The sequence below is a fragment of the Brassica oleracea genome, chromosome C7 (genome assembly GCF_000695525.1).
Source record: "Brassica oleracea var. oleracea cultivar TO1000 chromosome C7, BOL, whole genome shotgun sequence".
Classification (NCBI taxonomy): Eukaryota; Viridiplantae; Streptophyta; class Magnoliopsida; order Brassicales; family Brassicaceae; genus Brassica; species Brassica oleracea.
The window spans coordinates 10,720,477-10,741,893 of record NC_027754.1 but is presented as its reverse complement, the minus strand read 5'-3'; the positions used below and the strand labels follow the sequence as shown (position 1 = coordinate 10,741,893).

General features: G+C 36.0%; 2 protein-coding genes and 1 pseudogene across 2 annotated transcripts; 2 read left to right on the top strand and 1 right to left on the bottom strand.

The window, feature by feature from the left end:
* The first annotated feature begins 253 nt into the window (after window positions 1–253).
* Window positions 254–2,299, top strand: LOC106306548 (protein-tyrosine-phosphatase IBR5-like). The gene is made up of 5 exons (XM_013743205.1): window positions 254–801; window positions 1,287–1,386; window positions 1,475–1,532; window positions 1,681–1,787; window positions 1,882–2,299. Exons 1-5 carry the CDS (start codon window positions 559–561, stop codon window positions 2,151–2,153), a joined length of 780 nt encoding a protein of 259 aa, XP_013598659.1. The 5' UTR covers window positions 254–558; the 3' UTR covers window positions 2,154–2,299.
* Window positions 2,300–2,318: 19 nt separating this feature from the next.
* LOC106306547 (probable lipid-A-disaccharide synthase, mitochondrial) lies at window positions 2,319–4,601 on the bottom strand. The gene is made up of 8 exons (XM_013743203.1): window positions 4,254–4,601; window positions 4,065–4,164; window positions 3,861–3,966; window positions 3,453–3,667; window positions 3,312–3,375; window positions 2,995–3,233; window positions 2,691–2,917; window positions 2,319–2,607 (listed from the first exon to the last, which is right to left on the bottom strand). Exons 1-8 carry the CDS (start codon window positions 4,475–4,477, stop codon window positions 2,421–2,423), a joined length of 1,362 nt encoding a protein of 453 aa, XP_013598657.1. The 5' UTR covers window positions 4,478–4,601; the 3' UTR covers window positions 2,319–2,420.
* Window positions 4,602–8,208: 3,607 nt separating this feature from the next.
* Window positions 8,209–10,397, top strand: LOC106302560 (annotated as a pseudogene).
* Window positions 10,398–21,417: the final 11,020 nt, after the last annotated feature.

Below are 21,417 nucleotides of genomic sequence, written 5' to 3'. Positions count from 1 at the left end.
ATCTAACGGTCTCACTCTTGGCCAGGTTGTTTTTATTAATTAAATTGAAATATTTTATCTCACATATATATATGCAAGATTGTACCTATTTTCCGCAGATAAAAATAAGGAAAAAGTTAGTAAGCAAAGGAAAAAAACTTTGTAAATTTATGAAAAAGGTAAATCTGCAATAAATGTAGATATAGCAAATATCTACTAGACAAGTATTAGGAGATTGACACAAATCTGACTCCACGTGTTATGTCTCTATCCAAACTGTTTCTAGGCGAGTCAGAGAAGAAGAAGCAAGAGAAGAGGACAAGTCGTATAATTTGTTTTATTCTCTCCTCTCGCGGAAACCCAAAACTCCTTCAAGTCTCCCTCCCTCTCTTCTCCTTCCCGATTATTTTTTTTATGCAAAAAGATTCAATCTTTTCATCTTCCTATTAGCCCTAGATCCTTAACTGAAACGCCCTATTCGATTCCTTTGCCTCTGGTTCGTGATTTGACCTGATCTTGGGTTCTTCTTGATCAGTAAATCTAACCTTAATCAGTATCTTCCCTCCCCCAAATTGAATTATGAGGAAGAGAGAGCGAGAGAACCCTTGTTCGCTTTGTGGGCACTATCACAAGTACGAGGAAGGAGAAGTCTGCGGAATCTGTGGCCATCGTAAGCCTGATTCCTCCGATGTCGCGGCTCCGCAAGTCCAGTTGAGCGCTTTTCCGACGGAGATCTTGCCGGAGTTTCTCTACCTCGGAAGCTACGACAACGCCTCTCGTTCTGAGGTTCTCAAGACTCAGGGAATTTCTCGCGTTCTTAATGTCAGTTTCTTTGTCATGAATCTGTTGAATTAGCTCAAGGATTGTGAATTTAGTTTATCCTCAATTTAAATCATTGATTTGGTTTAGTCTTAACCGAGTCATCAAATTTGTGAATTTAGCTTGTGTGATCGATTTAATCTCAGTCTAATCATTGGATTGGTTTGTTGTTACCCGGATCATTGAATATCCTTGCTGGTTTTGTTATGAATCTGTAAGAGCTTTAAGCTTAATTAGGTTAAAGTTTGTGAATTAGCTGTGTATAATTGGTTTAATCTCAATCTAATTATTGGATTGGTTAGACTTAACCAAGTTATTAAATTGGTTTGCTGAAAGAAACATAAGAGAGTCTAGATGAATCTTCGGTTATCTTCCTTATCAGTTATCATGTACTCGCTACTTTTTTTCCCCATATACTTGCTATATTACTACTTGAGTGTTTTATAAAGTATCGAACATTAACATTAATCCTGCTTTTGTTCGAACAGACGGTTCCTATGTGCCAGAATCTCTACAGGAACTCATTCACTTACCATTGCCTCTCTGATGAGAAAGTCTTACAGTTCGATGATGCTATCCAGTTCCTAGGTTTTATTCATATATATATATATATTTCTAGCTCCAAAGCATTGATCTTTGTTTAATTATTTGTATTCTGTTTGATTTTACTCTGTAGACCAATGTGAGAAGGACAAGGCACGTGTTCTTGTGCACTGCATGTCAGGAAAAAGCAGGTGAGTATCATTTATCATTCAACTCCAACTATAAGTCTTACTTAGTTGCTTAACTTACTATGTCTCATAAAGTGTTTTCTTCTCTGCTATTACAGATTCAAAACTGATTTTTTTTGTCATGATGTGTTTTTTTTTTCACTTTTAACAGATCACCAGCGGTTGTTGTAGCGTACTTGATGAAACGTAAAGGGTGGAGACTCGCTGAGAGTCATCAGTGGGTTAGGCAACGGAGACCCACAATTGACATAACTCCAGGCAACTACTAACTCACACTTTTAGATTTTAACTTGATTGTTCTCGAAACTGCTCTGTTTATTTACACTCTTTATTTTATTCTTTTTTCCCACAGAGTTCTACCAACAACTGGAGGCGTTTGAGCGGACTATACTTGGATCAAGAGAAGGGATGATGGCGGCGATGAACATCAACGATCCTCCAACATTTGGGTTTGGTTTCCCTAAGGTTAATAATAATAGTCAAGCGCAAGTCCCTGTGTTCAACAATACTTCTGCTTCTTCTATATTTTCGTCCCCTGCTTCAAGTATTCCTCAAGGATTCACTTTTGGGGCAGCTCCACCAAAGCCAACAACAGGCGATGATACTATCATGGGTGGCTCTTAATACCAAAATATCTCTCTTGCAAGAATATTCCAACCAAAAAAACATTCTGTTTCCTTTTTTTAATTGTACATGGATATTGTTGCATGCTTGAGAGAGTTTGGGGTTTGAGAGATTACATAAGATGAATCTTTGTTGTTTTGCATCTATCTCTCTTTGCCTCTTTGATAATTGAAAAAAAGAATGCAGATTGGAGTGGAGGTTATAGAAACAAAATCCGTTATATAACAACAGTGAAGGATGGCATACTTGCAAGCAAGAAACATTCATCTATCGCTTGGCATAACTGAGAATAGTCGAAGCCGCTAGATTGCTTGGTGTATATCGATGAGAATCTAAATCACTGTAATGAACCAATTTGCTGCTCATTCCGCTTTCTAATGGATGCAAGAGCCGTGCCAACTTTTCAGCAGCAACAACTTGTTTTTCTCTCATCTCTTCATCCAATAGCAGTCTCCTACAATCTCAGATCATCATGATGATGCTCATTTCTCAAATATACAGTCAAATTGGGCAGAAATAAAGAAAAAGAAGTATTACTCGAGTATCAAGGCGAGATTAGAAGGGTTGCAAGCTCGAAACAAAGCTTCAGGAATGATTGGGGAGTCAAGCAAAATGTTTGGGAGAGAAATGCAAGGAATCTTGGCTTTGTAACGAATGAACAGCTCTGTTAAAAAATGTGCTCGGTAAGCTACAAGGGAAGGTAGACGAGCAAGCTGCAACTCAACAGCAACTGTTCCTGAAGTGCATAACGCAGCTCGACTCACCTGTTATTATGGAACACCACCAATGAGACGAGCAAGACAGAAGAGACACCAAGCTACCCCGAGAGAGAGAGACTTACACCAAAGGCATCATATTTAAGTTGAGTGGATCCGCTAGGGACTAGTATTGCTGGAACTGGCCACCGATGGAGAGATTTACCAATGTAGTGATCAACTTGACTGTTGGATGCAACGTGGATGAGCGTTAATAGGTTAGGAAACGGGTCTTGGAGTAGCTTCATTGCTTTGGAAAATATTGGTAGCATTCTTTCAACTTCTTGTAATCTACTCCCAGGTAGAACCGAAATAACCGTGGAGTCTTCTTTCATGAATGCAGCAGGAGAACAATCAGAAAATCAACAAAAATAGATAAAACCAATGTAATCATTCACATTACCAGATGGCAGCGAGTATTTGCTCAAGCCCTCAAGCTTCGATTCCTGAGGTTTGCAGGTTCTCACCTGTATCAACAAAGAACACTAAGGAATCCAAGAGAAGTATCATGGAAACTGAAGAAAAAGTAGAGAGAGATGCGTACAGAAGAATCCTCAAGAAGGGGATGTCCAACAAAGGTTGCTTCCACCCCATGCTCCCTACAAACCCTTTCCTCGTTGGGAAGAATGCAGAAAAGATGATCAACGAACTCAGACAGACCTCCAAGCCTTGATTCTCCTCCTTTCCAGGCCCAGAACGACGGTGCCACATAATGAAAATGCACGGGAGAATTCTCCAAGTGTTGCTGATTATATCTAGCTGCAAAGCCAAAAAAAAAAAACCATTCCTCCATTGTCCTACATGATATCTTAGCTATTAAAAGCCATTTCTAAGGGCATTATCCTAGAGACTAGGGTCAGATTAAGCTTGCCATTGTTAAATAGACCATGTTCAAATAAACCTCATTGATTCTCTCTTACAAGCCTAAAGAAACAAGCTTCTGTTTGTGTACCTCTTAACAGTTTAAGTAGACGGAAAGAGAAGCCCTTTGAATCAACAGTCACAACAACGTGTGGCTTAAATATAGCTGCAGCATCAATCGTCTCCTTCAACTTTACCTGCAATCTCAAGAAGTAAACTAAAGTTGCTTATATCAAAAAAGACATTAAACTCAAAAGGAAAAAAAAAAAAAAAAAAAAAAAAAAAAAAGACTCACGCGGAACTTATAAAGATGGGGCAAAAGCTCCCACAAACCCATTACAGCCAAATCCTCCATGGGAAACAAGGAAGTCAATCCTTGCTTGCACATCATTGATCTTACAGTATAAATACCAATCGAGTTAATTTAATATACGAGAGATTTCAATTTTCCTTCAAACCCAGACACGCTTGCTTGCTTGCTTACCCTCCAACTCCATGGAAACGGAGGGGTAAAGGAGAGAGCTTTTTGAGGGAGCACATAAGACGAGAGCCGATGTTATCGCCGGAGACTTCGCCAGCTACGATGAAAACTCTTAGCTCCCCATCGACTGCCGCCTTTTCGATCACCGATTTCTTCCTAGCTTTGAATGAGGCAAATCTTCGGGTCAAGAGAGGGAAACAGAGTTTGATCTTTGAAACTCGTAACATCCTCCTTTCCAGAAACTACCAACAAGACTTCGACCTCTTTTTATGATTTAAGAACTGTGGCAATTTGGGAAGAACTAATCATCTTTTTTTTTTTGAACACCTTGTATCTTAATCCGATTACACCCATGGATTTTCTCTGATTCTTCAGTTTATATATTAATATAAACATTTAATTCCAGAGACTTCAATAGAACACCAATTTAAGTTTTTTTTTTTCATTCAACTTAAACTGATTCATACTAATTATATTAACTACACCGGGAGCTCCGCATCCTTGTGAATACGAAAGACGGTTGCATCTTTACATTTCGTGCTACACAATCTGCCTTAGAACTATGCGTTCGTGATACATGAATGATCTATGAGTTGAGGAAGCTTGCTTTCATGGTCTTTCTATCCTCCAAATAATTTGCAAAAGCTGTCAATTCTTCTCGTTCCTAAACCATCTTCACCAATTGAGAGTAATCCGTTGCAAACGTAACCTGAAATGGTCGTAAGTTCCTCATGCACTACATTGCCCAAAGTACCGCTTCTACCTCCGCATGAAGAGGAGAGAGACTCACCCTGACATTTCATTCCCCAAACAAATCATCAAAACCTTCTAGAGTACTATACCAACCTTGTCCTGAAAATAAATCATTTTCTTTCCAAGAACCATTTGTAAAACACCAACGCCCTGGAATTGACGGTAGATTCGTAACCTTTACATGGTGTGTTGTCCTTTGTATATTCAACACTTATGCCTCAGCCCAAAGTGTTTAATCTGTTTATGCAAATTTAAGCGTTTCTCTGGGATTTATATCCAGATTATTGAAAACTTTATTATTCATTTCTTTCCAAATGTACTATAGTATCCATACAAACTGGCGATCGTCCATCTTCGGGAGAACTTTCCAAAAGAGATGATCCATATTTGTGAAAAGAAAATTAGTTGGAAAATTGACAGGATTTGATGGTATCCTTAAGAACGCCCAAACCTAGAGTGCTGGAGGATATTCAAAAAATATATGGTTTATCGTTTCCTCTGAAGCTCCGCATCTGGCACAACTTATATCCCCTTGCATCCCTCTCGTTTGAAGATTTTTCTTAACTGTTATACATCCCGACACCAATTCCCATAAAAATGTTTTATTTTAGGTTGGCACTGCACTTTCCAGCAAAACGCTTTTAATATATCAACTGTGGGTCCAAACACTACTAGTAGTTTTTCTTGTTTGGGTGAACCTGTTCTACCTGGTATCTTGATTGTGCCGTGTATTTCTCTTTTTTGTGAAATTCCATCCTTCCCTGTCCACCATCTGAATCATACTCAGTGGATTGCTTTCTATGATTTTCATATCCTGGAGATCCACTAAAACCTGAATTGCCCGAATTACAAGCGAGTTCCAAGTTCGCGAATCTGGATCAATGAAAGAGTCCACCAATTTAAGTTATTCTCTTTGGATAATGTAGTATATTTAGAAAAATCGAAATGACATATTTTATAAAAATAAAGCACGAAATCCAAAAAAAAACATTTGTGTAGCAGAAATTGAGGGCACATTCTCAGCTGAAACACAAGTTAAGGATTTACATGTGTTGCAAGAAGCAATCCCTTATATATTAATTATGGAGCATTACAACATGTTTTCGTAGCCACATATCATCAATAGAATGGTTTTTAGAATTTAAAAATAAATAAATTGGTCCATATAAATATATATTATATTTTTTTATTAAACTAACTATCAAATTGATTAGTAGTGTATAAAAGAATATTCTCAATTCTTTCCTTATAATAAAAGCTACTGAATCTAATATGATTAGCATATATATGACAATTAATGATAATGAATAATACATATTTAACAATTTTTGTATCGTCTCTTTTTTTTTGTTTAATTTTATATTATTAAAAGAAATTAAAAATCTCATTAATCATATAATTAAAAAAAATGTAGATTTTTTTTATATGTTATATTTTGAATTTTTTTTTAAACGACTACGAATTACTAAAATGATAAAAGTCTCACATTAAAAAATTTGTGATCAACGGTTTAACTTTTTTGTTCAAACAAAGATACAAATGATCATAAATCGTATGAATATGAGGTCTCATTAATAGATATTCATATTATATATATATATATATATATATATATATATATATATATCATTTAAATTAAATTACATACTATATGATATATATAGATATATATATAAATATATTAATTTCAAAATTTGAATTGAAAAATTATTGAGATCTTAATATTTTCATTTTTAAATTGTTATCCAAAAATCTCACATTAAAAGTTTATGGATTAACGGTTTCGATTTTTGTCACAGTAAAAAAATAAATGTTAATAAAATCATATGGGTGGAAAGTATAAATAATAAATATTTATATTAAACATACTATATACATATATCTATGTGAGTATCACTAAAGTTTAATTATATACAAATAAAATAAATAAAACGATTGTTTTGATTTACTTACCAAAAACATGACTGTAAATCAAAACCAATACCTTTTGGTGGTTTCTAATATGATTTACGTGCTTACTCTAATGTATATATTTTTATGTATACAAATTATTTTTTAAATAGGTGGTTTCTAATATGTTATTTGATCCTCATAATCCAAGAAATACACTTCTTCAATCCGAAGTGAATTTTAATATTGAAGCACTATATATTATTTCATTAAGATTAAGTAATTTAGCCTTGATTTTTATTTCTAAAAATATTTTACTGAAATATCATGACAAGATTTGATCATTCGTCTAAAATTGATTTCTCCCTAATACTCTATCTAGCTATTATAATTGTAAGAATGATCGATTTAAACTATTTATTAAAAGTTTTAAGGTTTATCATTTAATAAATCAAACAGTTCTTAGTTTATAAATAGTTTACATATACTAGAAGAGAAATTTCCAAAAATACCATTTTCAAAGTACCCTTTTCATGTTTACACTAACTAATTTTATCCTCATCTTTAATGAAAGGTAAAAGACATTTATAACATTTTGATTAACTATGACAAAAAAAACATAAGGTTAACTAATCTAAACTTAAAACATCAACTCTAAACCCTAATTCATCAACTCTAAACCCTAAATCATGAAACATCAACTCTAAATCCTAAACCCTGAAACATCAACTCTAAACCCTAAACCCCGAAACATCAACTCTAAACCCTATATTTTTCTGAAATTCGAACCCTAAACCCTAAAACCCTAAACCTTCAAATCAAAAACCTAAAACATCAACTCTAAACCCTAAACGTAAACCCTAAACCTTCAAATCTAAACCCTAAAACATCAACTCTAGGGTTTTAGGGTTTAGGGTTTAGGATTTAGGGTTTAGAGTTTAGGGTTTAGAGTTGATGTTTTAGGGTTTAAGGTTAATTTTTTAGGGTTTTAGGGTTTAGGGTTCGAATTTCAGAAAAATATAGGGTTTAGAGTTGATGTTTCGGGGTTTAGGGTTTAGAGTTGATGTTTCAGGGTTTAGATTTTAGGGTTTAAGATTGATGGTTTAGGGTTTAGGGTTCGTATTTCAGAAAAAAAAATAGGGTTTATGATTGATGGTTTAGGGTTTAGAGTTGAGTTTTAGGGTTTAGGGTTTGAATTTCAAAATAATATAATTTGAAAAAAAATTAAAAAATTAAAAAATTATTTTTTTATTTATTTAAATATTTATTTATTATATATATAAAGAACAAGGACATAAAAGTATTTTGCCACTTAATGAAGAAGGTATTTTTGAAAATGTCTTTTTAGTGATGGTAAAAATGAAAAACCGTAGCGTGAAAGTGGTAAACATGTAATTTTCCCATACTAAAATGGTAAAATATTATATATTGTTTTATCGTTATACTCTTAAGTAACTAAATCTCAAAATAATAGGTTATTAAATAAATAAATTGTTTTGTTGTTCTAGAATTAGATTATTTTTAAACCGAATTGGTGAATATATACTAGACAAAATTTTATATTTCGAGTCTGCATTTATATTCTGTAACAGCTTGATATATTAGATTTGAACATTAACTTGTAAATAAAGTTTGCCAACTAATTTGTACATATGTCCATTTTTTTTAATTGACACTTATTTAATTCATCGAATTCACAGAAGAAGTTAAAAAATAAACAAAACTCATATCAATGAAATATAAACGAGAACGAAATCATAATTTTATTGAGGTAGAAAACAAAATCACTTATGGAGAGTTAATAGGAAACAAACCAAGAGCAGAAAACGTAATTCTCTTTCGTCATTTTAGAATTGATGTTGCCTATCTTGTTTTGGTGATTTGTATCAGCTGCAAAACTTAATTTCCTTTTGTATATACGCAATCTTAAAAATAATTAAAATGAGTTATAATATGTTAACTCTTCAACAACGATGATACATTTAAGAGACCAATATTCGTATTCTTTATTTTACAATCAATAAAGATTGTAGTATTGCAAAAGTTAAAACCATCTTATTATATAAATCTTGGTTCTTCAAAGTTGCTAATTAAGATGGGAAAATTACATGTTTACCACTTTCATGCTACCACTTTTCATTTTTACCTCCACTAAAGGGACATTTTCAAAAACACCTTCTTCGTTAAGTGGCAAAAGACTCTTACGCCGTTGTTATTTATATATATAATAAATAAATATTTAAATAAATAAAAATCTGAAAAATAAAAAAAATAATTATAAAATTTTTTTTCGAATTATACTATTTCGAAATTCAAACCCTAAACCCTAAAACTCAACTCTAAACCTTAAACCATCAATCCTAAACCCTATTTTTTTTTTGAAATACGAACTCTAAACCCTAAACTATCAATCCTAAACCCTATTTTTTTTTGAAATTCGAACCCAAAACCCTGAAACATCAACTCTAAACCCTAAAACCCGAAACATCAACTCTAAACTCTAAACCCTAAACCATGAACTCTAAACCCTAAGACATCAACCCTAAACCCCAATCTGCTTGGCTCACCTACTTTCGTGGACATAAGAAACGGACGGCTCAGTTGCGTGGAGACTGGTCACGAAGTTGTAGCCGGAGACGAAGAAGCATACGCTCGTAACAAACGGTGTCGTCTGGGAGTCATCGATCACGCTCTATTTCATCGGAAATCTCCTCTCACCATGTTCTGGCAGTGCCTAATTTCTCGGTTAGCCAAAAATTGAAACCTTTGTAGTTGATTGTGTTAGCTTAAGTTATCTATGGCTAAAGTATTTACCTTTCTTCTTGTTTTTTGGCTATGTTCTTAGTTCGAAGCTCATGTGCAAGCTTATTGGGGATACTATGAACAAGAACGAGGAACATATCTGGAAATACGTAAATGGGAAGAGATTTCTACACAGATTAGGTTAATGAACATGATATCAGATTCATTGACATCTTGTACTGATTCCAATTTTGTCTCGTGCTTGTTATTCCTATCTTTTAATGTTTTGGTGTTGATGTATCTGATAGAGCAAGTGGAAAGAGGAGCTGGAACAAGCGGAAAGACCGAGAAAATACAAGTAACCAACAAACACAGACGCCTTAAGGAATAAACTGACTCCAATGATTCAGAGTTTTGGATGCTTAAGTCAAGTTCTGTTTCAGAGTCAGAGCATGAGAGTGATGAAAAAAACTGCAAAGGTACCTCTTTTTGTTTTTTTTGTTGGTTCTACTTTCATCTTTCTATCGAAACTTAAATTAGATTTGTGTCTGATCTTGGTACAGGTTCTCATTGTGATGCCAAAGAATATGAGGAGCTCTCAGAAAGGTAAATGTATACATTTACTCTTATTTCTGTGTATTTTTTACAAAATTGCGGATTGGTTTTGATGTTCACCTCTAGTTGTTTTGTCTCTTCTACATAACAAAGAAGATGTCAATAGAAATTGGACCAAGTATGATCATTACGGCAGCGCCACTATGATCATGAGGCTTAAGGCTACTATTCAATCTTAGGAAGGGCAGATGAGTTCTGTTACTGAGAAGAGTGCTATGTATGCTCAGATTGCTGCTGAGGAAGTGCCCAAGAGTCTTTACTGCCTTGGTGTTCGTCTCACTACTGAGTGATTTCAGAACTCTGAGTTACAGGGTAAGCTCGCGGAGAGAATCTATGCTGTGGCTTCTAAGCTCACTGATAACAGTCTTTACCATGTCTGTGTGTTTTCTGATAACATTGTTGCTACTTCGGTTGTGGTTAAATACACTGCTCTCAACTCCAAGGCCCCTAAGAAAGTCGTCTTTCATCTTGTCACTAATGGAATGAAGTCATGGTTTGCTATGAACATGGACAACCTCAGAGGAGTCACTGTTGATGTTCAGAAGTTTGAGGATTTCAAATGGCTTAATGCTTTTTATGTCCGCATCCTCAAGCAGCTCCAAGACTCTGATACGCAAAGCTACTATTTCTCTGGACACAACGACGATGGACGCACACAGATCAAGTTCAGAAACCCCAAGTATCTCTCAACGCTCAATCATCTCAATGCTCAATTATATCTTTTTATAAGGCCTTATAAATAGTGTTATGAAGATATTAAATTCTTATAATCTTTTGAATAGACCCTTATAACTAGATTTATAAACTCTTATAAATAGATTTAAACCTTGTAAATTAATTTATAAACACTTATAAATAAATGTATAAACTCTTATAAATAGCTTATAAGTTCTTGTAAATAGTTTTATAAACCCTTTTAAATAGTTTTATAAACTTCATAAATAGTTTATAGTTATATAAATATTTGTATGTGTTTGATAAATTTTATAGATGGTTGATACAAGGTTTTATAAGCTCTTATAAATGAACAATGTCAAGAACAATGAAGGGAAGAAGAATCAAATGAGGGGTGTTGGGTCAAATTTAGGGTTATGGTTTGGAGTTGCAAGAACATTATAAGCAGCAGAAGAGAGCACACAGAAGAGAGCACACTGGCAACAATTCTCTAGGCGCTATCCATTGGAATGTGATTAGAAACTATGTACATATATCATTCAAACAAAATCAATGATAGTCTTTGCTGTACTTTTATTCTGAAATGGCAAAGAGAACATTATAAGCAGCAGCGTAAGGCATATACTTGGATGTTTCCTTCAATAATCAAGAACCAACAATCTATAGCAAGTTAAAGGCATCATACTGATTTTATAAATGATTTATAAGCCTATATAAAATGTTTTAAGAGCCTTCATATATGAATTACCTTTTGAAATTCTTCAAATCCTTGTAACTGATTTTATAAACGCTTATAAATAATTTTAAATATTTTTTTTTTCTTTCAACAATTTTAAATATTCTTATAAATGATTTATAGACCCTTATAAAAAGTTTTAATATATTCTCATAAATGAATTATAACCCCTTAAAAACTAGTTAATAATTTAGACAAAAGTTTTCTACAAATATTTATAAATATTTTTATATATTCTTATAACTGATTTATAAACCTTTATAAATAGTTTATATATATATATATATATATATTCTTAGAAATGATTTATAAACCCTTATAAATATTTTATAATTATTTATAAAGATTTATAAATCTTCATAAATTATTTATATAATCCTTATAAAGCCTTGTAGAAAACTAAGTTCAAGTTTTTTATACATATATATCCTTATAGACTGTTTTTATAAACTCTTATAAATGAATTATACTTTAATAAGAAATTTAGAAAGCTTTCCAGATATACTGGTTCTTTTTTTGATCAAACCAAATTTAAAACTCAAGCTCCATCAATGGAGACATTGTTTAGCAAACATAATAACACTGCCAAAATGACGAAGGAAACTGCTGCATCAAAGGCTAAGCAGATAACATAAACACAAATAAATGCAAAAGAAACACTTAAGCAACTTAAAATTGAAACATCATAAGTACTAATTAGTGAGATGAAGCCACGGGAATCAGAGGAGACACTCGGTGAACTGCTACCCGAACATGCTGCAGTAATAAAGGCATAAAGAGCAGCAAGAAACTTGGCTACAAAGGTGATCATACACCATTTTGATGAGCCTTGAAATTGTGAGGAAATCCTCAGCCACAAAGGGGTGTGGAGTTGCAAGAACATTAAAAGCCGCAGAAGAGAACACACTGGCAACAATTCTCTAGGCAAGTGCTATCCATTGGAATGTGATTAGCAACTATGTACAGATACCATTCAAACAAAATCAATGATGTTCTTTGCTGTACTTTTATTCCGAAATGGCAAGGAGAACATTATAAGCAGCAGCATAAGGCATATACTTGGATGTTTCCTTCAATAATCAAGAACCAACAATCTATAGCAAGCTAAAGGCATCATACTAAACCATATGTCCAAGCACTACAAAATATTATCCAGTCTCCCATTTCCATCACTATCCTCTACCCTTCCAACATGATCATAAGGAACCTCATCAACAAACGATCCCAATTCGTATACTAACACCAATAAAATCAACCAAATCGCCCTAAGGTACCTGAATCTTATCGGAAAGGTAAGAAGGATCCGGAAATTCAGAATCGTTATCGCTGCTACACCACGAATCACCACCACCACCACCGCTTCCACCACCTCCTGTCTCGATAAAATCCGTAACCATAAGGCCTAGGTCACATTCACCGTCGAGGCTAGAGAAAGGTAAGAAGGATCCGGAAATTCAGAATCGTTATCGCTGCTACACCACGAATCACCACCACCACCACCGCTTCCACCACCTCCCGTCTCGAGAAAATCCGTAACCATAAGGCCTAGATCACGTTCACCGTCGAGGCTAGAATCTCTCCCTCGTTCTTCCCACTACTCCTCTTCTGTAACAACCCTCAAGTCCATCCCCATCGTAACCTAAAGCAAATCAAGGCCATACATAGAAGATGAAAGATCATACTTAAAGGAGACTGTCACAAGATTTGATTCCACCATGACAGATCCCAAATCCGGTGGATCTGGTGGTTCGGGAGGGTCTGGAGACATCAACCCAAGAGCAATACCACGTGCAACTGAGGGATTCTTCAAACTTAGGTGAACGCCATGGTTGAGCTCAGTTGTCTGAGTCGTCTGTGCAGAGGAAGAAAGCAGGAAGGACACCATCGGGATTTCCTGAAGACCCGGCATCGGCGGGAGCTGGAGGGAGGATTCACCGGCGCTGAGAGATAAGAGGAGAGAGAACACTGTTCAGGAGGAAGGAACAGAAACGTCGCCGATTGAACACCAGAGGGAAGTGCTCATTTCTGAGATGTGCAGCTACCTATATATATGATTGAATACGGCGACGGCGAGGCTCGATGAAGATTGCACCGAAGCTTGACGATGAAGACGACAACGAGATTTTAAAATTGGGAAAATCAGAGATAGATTAAAAAGGTTAGTTTAGTCATTTGGCCATTAATGATTTAGGTATTTATGAAAATGTCTCTAGATTGATGGTAAAGTTGAATTATGGTATCAAACAAAGTGTAAAAATAAAATTTCCCCAAGTTATTTTCACATAATGGAATTTTTTGTTCAGTGACTTTAGCAGTGACGAAAGACCCACACTTGGACCTGAAACAATCCTGACTTATCTCACTTGACTCTCCAGAAGTTTTCAGCTGATCAGGTTACACTGGGTAGACTTAACTCCACCTAACTTGAAACTAATATTGACTGCAATTTCCTCTTGTTATGGGCATTAGATCAGGAAAACGAGACCTACACTCATGACTTCTTATTCTTCTCACCTATCTTGCTGATCCTGAGTGGCTAGCTCATCTTTACCTAGTTTTTACCTTGCAGCTAAGCCTTTATCCACCTTCATGCACTCTGTTTTTCAGTTTCATATGTGCAGATATGTGCAAAAAGGTTGGAGAGGAAAGGATCGACGCAACCTCTTACTCATTATCGTTGCAAAGCTTCAAACAAAACAAGGAGAACAGTCAGTTTAGAAGTCGGAACAACTGCTTCAGAACATTCAGTGGAGAACAAGGGAGAACGAGCAGAGTTACCATTGGCACCAATCATTCCATGCATCATCTCCTTCTCCGTCACACCATCATCTTTAATCTCATCGTTTGTAATAGTAAAAAAACACATGTGTATATATATATTCTTTTATATGAGATCACTGATGGAGAAGGAGGACTAAACCGAGCAGACGTCAACAACTGGTTGGACGTCGATCCTCTTGAGCCAATTCGGTTGGAGCTAGACGAAAAATAAGTTTCTGCTTGGCTAGTTGCTCTCTGATGTGATTGATCGCAACTACTTCTACTTGTTTGACATGTCGTCTCTTTTCAGACTGAGATTCTGAATATAAACTCTCCTTTGATATTTTGAGGATTACGGTAGAAGAACCAAGGAAAGAGAACCACTGGACGATAGAACAAAGAGAGTTGGTACCCACGATAGGGAGCAGGGGAACAGTCGAAGCGATAGCTCCAGAATCACCAAAACGAGTAAGGGGTTGTGAATATCAATGGAGCTGTCCTCTCTTGCTATTTTGCGCGACATCCTTCATCCACTACAAAAATTGGTAGCCCCTGAACACTCTTTAACTCCACTATTAAATTAGTCTGTTCACACCTAGCCCGTCTACCCTGAATGATGCCTGTGATAAGATGATCACACCACTTTTAAATGAATACAGGGAGTTTTGTCTCGATAGTGTGATTTTTTAGGTTTGAGATGTAGAATATGGAGCCGATCTTTGAACAGCGATCAGTAGAGGTTCTGGTAAGAGTGTGTGGTCCTAGTTTCCTGCTTGTATATGTTCAGAGATTTGTGGTTAAGGTATGGCTATTGAGAAATAGGAGAGTTCCCACACTTTCAAACTTTTTTCCGTGTTCTTGATACTTGCCTTGTTCGAGGACAAACAAGGATCTAAGTCTGGGGAAATTGATATATGGTGTTTTTGACACCATTGTGTATATGTTTTTAACTTGTTTTCAATGTTTTATCGAGTTAGTCCAGTCCTTTTAGAGTCATTTCAGGTCTTGAGTAGACTGAAGAGCTGAAGGAAGAAGCGTGAAGAAAGGAGCAAGAATTGGAGTCTCTCTCCTGCGGAACAAGCAAGCGGAGCAGTCTGACGGTTGATCCTACCAGGAGCAACCAGGCGATTGTTCCCGACCTTTATAGAAGTTTCCATATCTTTCAAAGATTTGCCCTAATCACCTAATCACCTATCATTCGCTGACTCATTGAGTGAATGAGCCGCACATCTCTAGTCAGCGAAAGTATATACTAGAGTGCTCGGTGAACCTAAACTTGACCTCTATTGCTTGTAATTGATCCTTGATCCAAACGAAAGTTTAGGCTTCAAGATTGAACCGCAAAGGAGGCAGCACCACGACAGTGGGCTGTTCTACTTGAATGATCTGTGTTCTAGATTGTGTTACATTGCGCTTGAATAAATGTTTGGTTTAGCATCAACACCCGATGAGAAACCTGTTGGGGTCAAAATCAGTCACGACAGAATCATTGTCTGAAAGTCCCCGTAAAAATCAACATGAACGTTTTTACGAAAAGAAATCTTCGTAAAGAGATCTTTACAAAGAACTTTGCGGTAAAATCTTGTTGTAATCTCAATCGAACCACTAAATACCGATTGTCCGAAGGCAACAGACACATATCCAAATCGGCCACGGACAAGCTCAAGTATGGCCATCGGACCACGCACACGGCTCGGTCGCTACGTAGCGACCGAGCTCAAGCCAAGCTCGGTCGCTACGTAGCGACCGAGCTCAAGCCAACCTCGGTCGCTACGTAGCGACCGAGGTCCAGCCAAGCTCGGTCGCTACGTAGCGACCGAACTTTCCCAAAACGTCGATACGACACGAATCCATGCTTTCTCGTCTACTATTTAATGCTATCTTCTGTAGGCCATGGATAAACCATTCTTTGTTTCTCATCACTCGAAGTCATCAGTCAAACTTTATGATAAAAACCGCGGGAAGTTTGTTTTTATCGTAGAAACTGTAATAAACGTTTCGAGTCAAAGAAGGCTCAAAGAGACCTCAAACGCAACTCGAAGCCCACTTACGATTTCTTAACCGAAAAACCATAAGCCTTATGACGGTTTATGCTTGGTTCATAAGGAAAGATAAATGCCAAGTTTTCGCGGATAAATGTGAAGTTTCCAAAGATAATAACGAAGATGGGAAAATTGGAATATCTCCATTTTTTTAGCTATGACGGCTTAAGGGCAGAAGAGGAAAGACACAAACCGACCTAGGAGCAAGTATATAAGGAGTCCTAGGTAAGAGGCAAAGAAGGATTCAAAACAGAGCAAACTTAGCACTTAGAGCAATTTTAGGCAACTTTCCGTTTTTGTTATTCGAGCTGCGACTCAATTAGGTTTTTGCCGTCTTAGGATTTTAGAACTAGGAATCTCGCCGACAGCTCTCATAGTCCAGACTCTTACCTTGTTGTAAACGCTCAAACGCTGATTCGGAATAAGAACTATCTTGCTCTCTTTTTTTATTTCTTATTTTTCTTGTCTTTATTACGTGTTCTGATTGCTTGGCGTGTGGTTTAGCAGATATCTGGGAACTTTGGAAAATTAGGGTTTTCCTAACTTTTCTTATTTAAACGGAAATCGACAGTTCGAATTTCGGTTCCCACAGTTTGGCGCTAGATGGAGGGGGGCGACGGACTACTCTAACTCATAGCCGCAAAACACTTGACGATTAGCCAAAGTCTTGAAACCCTTTCCGGCTTTATAAAGCCAGTTTCGTTTAAAAATTTCTACGAGAAATCTTCAAGCACCAAAGCATTTCTTTCAGTTTCCGTTGTACCAAGTGAGTCACGGAAAAGCATCAAAAACAGTTGTGACGAATAGATGTAGCATTGTGCACATTAAAAGGAACACTTTCTTCCCGATCGTTGGCTAGATCTACTGCTGGTTGACCAATTCATCCAGAAACGTATGTGTCATGAGAATCCTCTCAAAAAACAAATGAAAAACGTTTTACGACTAGATCGTAGTGAAATAAACTTCGGTAACACTCCATGAGTAACTCCAAGCAACTTTCACCTAAGATCGAAATCACAGCAGAAACGTTTCTCGTAAAACCCGCATAAACAACGCTACTTTGACATGTGTATACATATCACCGATTTACAATCTTCGTAAAACCGGTCCCCATTACTTACACGAAAAATCCTTCGTACAATCAGACCAAGTCTTACGAAGAAACTTTTGAAAGTAAACATAACTGGTTTTACGAAGAAGTATATTTTGTATAGCAGACACAAAGCTGTAAAATCTGACTTTGGATGACCAATCTAAAGAGAGATCTCTTCGCATTACAATTTAATAGATCTCATATTTTAGCCATGCGGCTCACTGGCTTCTGCGTTTCGTTCCCCTCGGTCACATCCAAGCATGCAATCGTCCCGCAACTGACTCCGCACTGGTTTTGTATCAAACCTCTTAGGCTACGTCTTCCTCAGACAAAAACGAATCAATTTTCATAATACTATAGGGAACATTATATGAAACATTCATCGTATAACCGAAACCTAAAGCACAAAATCGTTTTCTATGACTATCAGCCATCTTAACACGGATAACTCTGGCAAACTTGTCCTATCAATCTCGACAAGTGCTCTTTGGCCCTCGGTCAATTACGCCTTTCAGTATAGGTCCAAACCAGAATTTGGCATCCCCTTTAAGGACGATCGTAAACTAACGTGACCTTAATTTTAACACGAAAGTACCATGGTCTAATCCTTGAACTACAACGTCCTTGGCGATCTGAGTGAACACATCCTTCACACGAAGCCAAACTATTTGAGAAACCATTGCTCCATCACTTAACGGCTAAACGACAATCTACTATTTGTCTAAAAACGTCGTGTGACTATTAAGAGAATAATTATCGTATAGCCCACAGTCGAAAATCATATGATAAATTCTTCGTAACAAAACTCAGTCCTAACAACCAAACGGTTAACAGAAAACCTAAACGTATCGACAATCAACCAAGTTCAATACGTTCCACCGATAACTTTAAAGCCCGCTACGTTTTACCCGTAAAATGCGGCATGTAAGGAAAACTCGTAACAGAGCTCCTAGAGCTATACGAAACATCCTCAAATGTACTCGAAATAGATCTCGGAAAGCCAACACCTCACAAAGCACTACGAAGGAAAACACTTCTTCCCAGGGACAAATTTACGCGACCCCTCGGTCCTAATTCCTCGATCACAAATCAAATTATTAGCATCCAAACAGGAACACCAATTTTGGCTGCGAACATCCATAGACAAACCATAATGTTTCTCAAACGCAGGGTTATGACTAAACCCTTGCAATATCGCGAAACATCTTCAAGCCCGCGAACATTTCAAGCATGAAAGCGCGTCATACGAAAGAAAAATCAATCTTCAGCATTGCGAGACGTCGCAGACGTCTGAAGAACAATTTTTTGACAAAATTACCTTCCTCGATAAAGGCACCTTCTTGGAAGACCAAACAGTCATACTAACATCTTCTCAAGCATGTATTCTTCGCGAAGACTCAAAAACGGTAATATCTATCGATAAGTTTGTTGCTGATCACAACAATCTCTTAACGTCCTAAACAGACTAAGCCATCTCGTAGAGATAGCTCTCGAACACCCGGCACAAGGGTAATAGCGCTATATAAAAAAAATCCGAAATTTTGGTCAGCACTTTCGGGAGACTTAAAAATTGTCCTCGAAGAGATGCTCGATTCCTACCATACAAGTCACGTAAGCCGAGAACATATCGCGGACTTTAAAGTGGGATGGAATCAGGTCGAAAACGATACGGGAAATGTAAGTTGAAGTAGTCATCGCCCCCCCTAAAGCCATGATTAGACCTAGGTCTTGCCCTAAACCCAACACACTGGTCTCTAACATCTCTAGGCATAGTATCAAACACCCTGATACGAGATCCCAAAATTTGTCTCTTGGCCAATATTCGAGCGTCTTCAGAAATCCCGCGAGTTTACACACTGCGGAAAACTCTCGAAACAGATCACGGATATAGCAGTTCACACAGAGATAGATTACGAGATGACAACTCGTAGTCTTCCCTCTACACCCATATAAAATCCCATCGGCAGCAACACGCCTGATAACCTCTACATAGGACCATAAAAGGTCTCACTGGAAAACATGTCATAAGAATCTTAACTCCAAGACAAACTACGAATGGCTTGGTCCCTTTTGACAAGGGTACGTAGGCAGCTTTCATAGGGTGCAGCCCAAATTTTATCGCGTTCCACTCTTAGAAGAGCGAGAAGAACACTTACCACAGACCTTTCAACCATTAATTCCGCCTAACTTACCTAACTTGCCTAACTTGCCAAGCCACTCGCTAGAACCTCACGCTAGAAGCTTATGGTTCTAACGAGCTGGAGGGCTAACTGTTGGGGTCAAAATCGGTCACGACGGAATCAATGTCTGAAAGTCCCCGTAAATTATGGGTGCTAACTGTTCGATTTCTTATTTTTTTTGTCTTTATTACGTGTTCTGATTGCTTGGCGTGTGGTTTAGCAGATATCCGGGACCTCTGGGAAATTATGGTTTTCCTAACTTTCCTTATTTAAATGGAAATCAACAGTGCGAATTTCGGTTCCCACAAAACCCTAGATTGACTTCCTTTAATATTGAATTTACTCTTTGCCATTATTTACTTTACTTGAACGTTACCACCCAGTTCAAACCCCACTTTTAGTTTTAGCTAAGTTGAAAAGTCATAAGAATAATGTGTAGACCGGTCTTCTCGATTGAATCATAAATACTACAATTACCACTGTTAACTTGACAGTAGAAAAGATTCAGTTTTAATGTATCAGGTATCTACACCGACAAAATGACCGGCATACAAGCACACATGGAGAAATTTCTATGATGTTAAGATTTCTTCCACAATTTTATTATCCAACATATTCCAAAAACTTCTAGATATTGGAAAATCTATAAATATCTTAGGATATGGTTCAATCTAACATAAACCTATGGGTTGTGCGCTCACCTTTTATGTGCGTTATCGCTGGCCTTTTATGTCTTGAAAATTATACTAGACTTGTATTGCTTTGGCTACTAACTTATTTGCACGATATAGTTATTAATGGAGCTCAGTGTTCAAAAAAAAAGTTATTAATGGAGCTCCCGTGCCACTTTTTGCATTTCCGAAAACAACTTCATTTTAAAGTTGACAAAACTTCAAATTTGAAGTTGTTTACCTCCAAAAAACAACTTCACATTTAATTGCACAACATTTATATTTTACAATATAGTCCTTTTTATTCATAAAATTAATAAAAATATATATTTTATGAAACAATATAATATACAACAAAATATTATAAGCACTATTAATTAATAAAATATCACAGCTTAATAGAATATTATATGCATTTCAAAATGAAAAATTAGCCTCTTTATTTTTATTTGTAGATCACAAGTTCAAATTGTTGAAATCTTGTTTTTTCGTTAATTGGTGTAATATTTGTGTTTCATATAATTTTATTTTCAGTATTTTTAATTTTAGATTATGTATTAAATTTTTTATTATAATATTTTTTGCAAATTATTTTTCTTTCTTTAATTAATATATATATATATATATTTTTTTTTTTACATAAGATAAAAAAATATAAGGGCTAAAATTATAATTATAAAAGTTAACAATTCTTTCTAAAATAGAGATAATTGTAAGGACATAATTAATATGAACTTTAAATATAAAGTTTTGAAAAGTACAATTTTAAATATGGAGTTTCACTGTTCAAAATTTCAAAATATTAAAACTTCAAAATTTCAAAATTTGAAATTGCAATATGTAGAACTTTATATTTAAAATTTGAAATTTTCTTTTGGAGACAATTTTAGAACGAAGACCGGTCCCTCGCAACTTATAATACCGATAGCTTACTCAATCCCAATTCATCCAGAGGTTTACAAAAAGTATTTGATCATTTGTTGACCACAGATTGTTTGTTTAGTGCATTT